General features: G+C 43.9%; 1 protein-coding gene across 1 annotated transcript in view; it reads left to right on the forward strand.

Annotated features, from left to right (window-relative positions):
* The window catches only part of LOC137385108 (leupaxin-like), a 28327-nt gene extending 22754 nt beyond the window's left edge, over positions 1–5573 (forward strand). Inside the window, exons 8-9 of the mRNA XM_068059876.1 lie at positions 861–1009; positions 4915–5573. Coding sequence (XP_067915977.1) covers positions 861–1009; positions 4915–5181 — 416 coding nt within the window. The 3' untranslated portion in view covers positions 5182–5573. The remainder of the gene's footprint in view (positions 1–860; positions 1010–4914) is intronic.
* The last annotated feature ends 427 nt before the right edge of the window (positions 5574–6000 follow it).

A 6000-nucleotide genomic window follows, 5' to 3' on the forward strand; every position in this document is an offset into this window, starting at 1 on the left:
ATAGACTGGATAGGAAGGATCTATTTCCCCCCTACAAATAGGTCAATTCCAAGGGGAACAGATTTACAGTAATTGGTGGAAGGATGAGAGGGGAGTTGAAGAGCAATTTGTTCACCCACTGGGTGGTGGGGAACTGGAACCCACAGCTTGAAAGGGTGGTAGAGGCAGAAACCCGCATCAGGTAAAAAAATACTTCTTTTTGTGCTCAAAGTGCCGTAACCTCCAGGTACGGTTCAAGAAATGGAAAGTAGAGTTCGGCTGAATAGTTTTGTTTTTCTGCTGAGCAAAATATTTTGCGTTCTGGCCGAAAGCTTTGTTAGAAAAGAGATTAATTCAAAACACTTCTTCCATTTTTCGTGCTTTTCACTTTGCAATCATTCTGAAAGCTGATATGAAGCGTTGCAGTTAAAGTTTTAGCGGGGTGCAATTGAAAATTGGACAAGCACGACACAGAGGTGGATTTGTATTAAGACTGCCATTGTAGGAGCCGCCCATTCAGCTTGATCGATAGTAATAGAATTGAATGTGTCACCAGTCACCGATGCGATATCAACAAGAAATGCTGCAGCCACTCAGCAGGTCTGGCAGCATATGTGGAAAAAGAAGCAGAGTTAACGTTTCGGGTCAGTGACCCTTCTTCAGAACCGAGTGGCTCCAGCATTTCTTGTTTTTATTTCAGATTTCCAGCATCCTCAGTATTTTGCTTTTATTATACCGATGCGATATCAGTTCCTTTGAGCTGCTATGGTGTTCTCTTTCACCCCCACTATCTTGATTGTTCTCTGTGCTATTTTAGAATGCTGCTGGTTCGTTTCCCCGACATGTGCGTCACGACTTGTTCCCTTCTTCTGCATACTTAGGTTACCATGAGAAGGACGGAAAGCCGTATTGCCGTAAAGACTACTTCAACATGTTCGCTCCCAAGTGCGGCAGCTGTGATCGGCCAGTTTTGGATAACTATCTGTCCGCACTCAACAGCGTCTGGCACCCCGAATGCTTTGTTTGCAGAGTAAGTGTCAGTGACCAGAACAAGCACATTATGTTCCGGACGCCTGTCTGCTTGTAAAAAGAAAGGCATAGACTGGCATTTATATAGCCCCTTCAGCGACCTTCACATCCCGCTGCACTTTACAGCCAATGAAGAACTTTTGAGGTATAGTCATTGTTGCAAGGGAGAGAAACTGAAAAACCATTATCACAAAGAAAGATCCCACAAACGGAAATGTGACTGGATCGTATGTTTTATTGATATTGGTTGAGAAATGAACATCTCCCCTGATCCTCTTTGAGCCATGGTGCCAAGTGGTTCTGTCTATCCATCCGAGAAGGCACATCAGCCATCTGATTAATACCTGATTCTACATGTGGGGAAAAATGCTGGATGCATACTTCAAATTGAAATTCGTTGGGGTAAAATTGAACACGGGCGGCAGTTCAAAATAGGTGAAATCTCTTTTGCTGACCAATCAACATCTGGCCAATATTCACTACTACCGAAGTCAATACAGCCAGCATCTGCAGTATTTTGCTTTTATATCAATACAGTTGAATATCATGTGAGGCGTGTAACAGGTGACTGAAGCTAGACAGTTGCATCCTCTAGAATGTCCTATTTTAAATAACCTATATCATACTCTTTCACCATTGGTCAAAGAACTCTCACCTCACTTCTGGAATTCAGATCTTTTGTCCATGTATGGACAACGGCTGTAATGCGGTCTGGAGCTGAATGCCTCTTTTAGAACCCAAACTGAGCATTGGCCAGCAGGTTAGTGTTGAATAGGTGCCGCTTGACAGCCATGTAGATGGTACCTTCCATTACTTTGCTGATGATTTAGAATAGACTGGTGTGGTGGCAATTGGCCGCATTGGATTTGTCCTGTTTTTTATGGGCAGGATATACCTGGGCAATTTTCCATGTTGTCGGAAAGATGCCAGTGTCATAGCTGCAGTTGAGAAGCTTGGTTAGGGGTTGGCTAGTTCTGCAGCTCAAGTCTTCAGCAATACAGCCGGTATGTGTTCAGGGCCCATAGCCTTTGATGCATCCAATGCCTTCAATCGTTTCTTGATATTACGTGGAGTGAATCAAATGGGCTGAAGACGGACATCTGTGATGCTGGGGACCTCAAGAGGAGGCCAAGATGGATCATTCACTCGGCACGTCTGGCTGAAGATGAATGCAAATGCTTCAGCATTGTCTTTTATACTGTCATGCTGACCCCCCCCCCGCCCCCCCACCCCCGCATCATTGTGGATGGGGATGTTTGTGGAGCCTCCTCGTCTGCTTAGTTGTTTAATTGTCCACCACCATTCACCACTGCAGAGCTTTGATCTGATCCATTGGTTGTACGTTTGCTTAGCCTTGTCTATAGTATGTTGCTTCCGCTGTCCAGCATATTTGTAGTCCAGTATTGTCACTTTATCAGGTTGGCATCTTATTTAGTGCTGTTTCTAGCATGTTCTCATACATTCGTCATTGCACCAGGGTCTTCCCTTCGTTTTATGAGAACGGTAACACGAGAGATATGCTGGGCCATGACGTTGCAGATTGTGGTTGAATTTAATTCTGCTGCTGCTGAAAGCTCACAGAGACAAATTCATGCCCAGTTTCGAGTTGCTGGATCTGTTCCAAATCTATCCCATTTAGCACGGTAGGTGTCCTCAGTGTGAAGACAGGACTTAGACTGCACAACAACTGTGTGGTACTCACTTCTACCAATACTGTCATGGACAGATGCATCTGCGACAGGTAGATTGGTGAGGACGAGATCCAGTGCCTTTTCCCCTCGTGTTGGTTTGCTTACCATCTGCGAGAGGCTCAGTTACCGAGCCACTCGTGGTGATGGACATTGAAGTCCCCCATGCAGTGTACATTCTGTACGCTTCCCCCCCGCCCCCCTCTCAATGCATCTTCCAAGTGGTCTTCAACATCGAGGAGAACTGATTCATCAGCTGAGGGATGGTGTAGTTAGTAAACTGCAGGCGATTTCCTTGCCCATGTTTCACCTGATGCCATTAGATTGGGAGTAAATGTTGAGGACTCCCCCTGCTACTCCTTCCCGATTGTATACCACTTTACTGCCAGTTCTGGACAGATGGTGATGAAGGATCCTGGAGCACTGGCTGGAACGTATGATTCGGTGAGTTATGACTATGTCAGGCTATTGCTTGACGAGTCTGTGTGACAGCTCTCCCAATTCTCCAAAGTTTCGTGAGGAGAACCTTGCAGAGTCCACGTGACAGGATGTGCCTTTGTTGTTTCCGGTGCCGTATTGATGTTAAGTTTTACTCATATTCGACTTTTCCGTAGCAGTTTGATAGAACTGAGTGGTTTGTTATGACATTTCAGAGAGCAGTTAAGAGTCAAACACATTGCTGTGGTTCTGGAGACAAATGTAGGTCAGTCCGGGTAACCACAACAGATTTCCTTTCCTTAAGAACATTGCTGAACCTGATGGGTTCTTTTTTTTATGTGAAAATCTTGTAGTTTCATGATTATCATTACTGGTACCAGATATTTATTCTAGATTACTGATTTAATTGAATTTGAATTCCCCTTAGGTCCCGTGGTGGGTTTTGAATTCATGTCTCTGGACCATTAGCCCAGACTCTGGATAACTAGCCTAGTAATATTACCACCATTCTATACTTCCCCTACAATGGCTGTGGTAGCGAGTGCCACATTCTCACCACTCTCTTGGAAAAGAAATTTCTTCTGAATTCCCTGCTGTTTTATTAGTTTTCTTATTATCTTATTTTTTATGACCCCTAGATTTAGTCTCCCAGAAAAGTAGAAACATCTTCTCCACGTCTACATTTTCAAACCCCTCCATAATTGGAAAGCCCTCAATCAAGTCACCCCCTTATGCTGCTAGTATCCCGAGCCTATTCAGTCACAGTGATTTTACATATGGAAATTCGTTGTCCAAAGTAAAAGGCAACTTGTTTGCGGAAGTGGAAACAGTTTTGCAGGGACTGGCACTTATACTGAAATGCTGGACACCATTTTTTTCTGGAATTCTTTCCATGACTTCTGTATGTGGGCACTAAGGCTCCAAAATGTTAACTGTCAATCGAGCGAGTGGAATTTAGAGAACGGATCTAATGTGTTGAAAATGATTTAAGCAGTCCATAGAGTATATAACAAGAAACATTCAAACTTGTGGGGGAATCACAAACAAACAACTTTGGGGCGAAATTATACATGACAGAGATGCAAAACGGGCGGATTGGCTGTGTACTGTTATGACCAATTGAAATGTCAACGACTAAGATAGAACATAGAACATAGAAAATACAGCACAGAACAGGCCCTTCGGCCCACGATGTTGTGCCGATCCTTTGTCCTCTGTCAAGGACAATTTAATCTATACCCCATCATTCTCCTTTATCCATATACCTATCTAAAAGCCGTTTGAAAGTCCCTAAAGTTTCTGACTCAACAACTTCCCCAGGCAAGGCATTCCATGCCCCGACCACTCTCTGGGTAAAGAACCTTCCCCTGACATCCCCCTTATATCTCCCACCCTTCACCTTAGATCGATTATGATAGGGTAGGAGCACGAAAGGATCTGAAAAACAGACAGATGAATTGGGTTGAAGTGTAGATTAGTCATGATTCATTTTAATGGAGAACAGTTTCGAAGGGCTGAATGGGATACTTCTGTTCCTATGCTGCAGGCGATAGGGATTTATAGCCTATTTCTGTTTCCGTATAATAGACTCAATGTACTGCCTGATCGACTCCTGTTGCCAAGCAATAGACTGTAGGAGCTGAATGGCCTACTCCTGCTCCAATGTGATAGGATGGAAAGGAGTGAATGGCTTTCTTATCTTGCTATGTAACAAGATTAATGGGTTGAATCACCTCCCTCCATAAGATGCTAATGGATTACATTTTTGTCTCCAACGTAGGACTGTTTCGCCTCCTTTGCAAACTCCAGTTTCTTTGAGGTTGACGGAATGCCCTACTGTGAGCTGCACTATCACCAGCGCCAGGGCACGCTGTGCAGCGGATGCCAAAAGCCCATCATTGGCCGCTGCATTGCCGCCATGGGAAGGAGATTCCACCCGGAGCATTTTGTCTGTGCATTCTGCCTCAGACAACTAAGCAAAGGCGTCTTCAAGGAAAACAACGACAAGCCTTACTGCGAGTCGTGCTTTAACAGACTGTTCCTTTAACATGACCCTGTAAGGTGTCTCCAAATCATGTGTTTCACTGCAAACGGAGGTTCTTCCTCCATCCTGTCCAAAGGATTGAAAGCCAATACCTGAGGAATGGATGTCGCTGCAACCATTTCATCCAAACCATTAATCATGCTTAGTTATAATTATCTATGCGTATCTTGCAGGTTGTTTTGTGCAATTAAACGTTTCCTTACCACTGTCAGGCCTGCATTCTCTCTCAGTCTACTCTCTCAAATTGTATTATGATTTTAGATATGTCTACTAATTCATACATCAGTTCCTCTGTTTTCTAATGAGGAAAAAAAAGCCACGGACTGTTTACTGTGTTCTGATAAGAATAATATCAGTTTCTGGTATCATTCTATTAAATCTGATTGCACAATGTCTCAGCTGGCTAAATGTAATTTTTCTAATTGTTCCCAAGAGACGAAAACAAGCTGTGGTCCAAGTCTCTTCTGAAAGAGAGAGAGGGAGAGAGAGAGGGAGAGTAAGAGGGAGAGAGACAGATAGACAGACAGAGAGAGAACGAGAGATTAGAATAGGAGTGTGAAATCTCATCACAGTCCTTATTCAGAGAAATATCAAAACAGGGACACAGACGGACATGAACAAAGCCTCTTGTGATAATCGCCACACTGAGGGATATCAGAACAGGATCAAATTCTGTGGTCAGAGTCCACACTCAAACAGAGAGAGAGAGATATCGGAAACGGACACAACGTCGGACCACACTCCCGACAGCGAGACTGATCAAAGCATGTACACACAATGAATTCACAGTCCCTAATCAGAGAGAGAGAGAGAGAGAGCTTA

Source organism: Heterodontus francisci, chromosome 28, assembly GCF_036365525.1.
Source record: "Heterodontus francisci isolate sHetFra1 chromosome 28, sHetFra1.hap1, whole genome shotgun sequence".
Taxonomy (NCBI): domain Eukaryota; kingdom Metazoa; phylum Chordata; class Chondrichthyes; order Heterodontiformes; family Heterodontidae; genus Heterodontus; species Heterodontus francisci.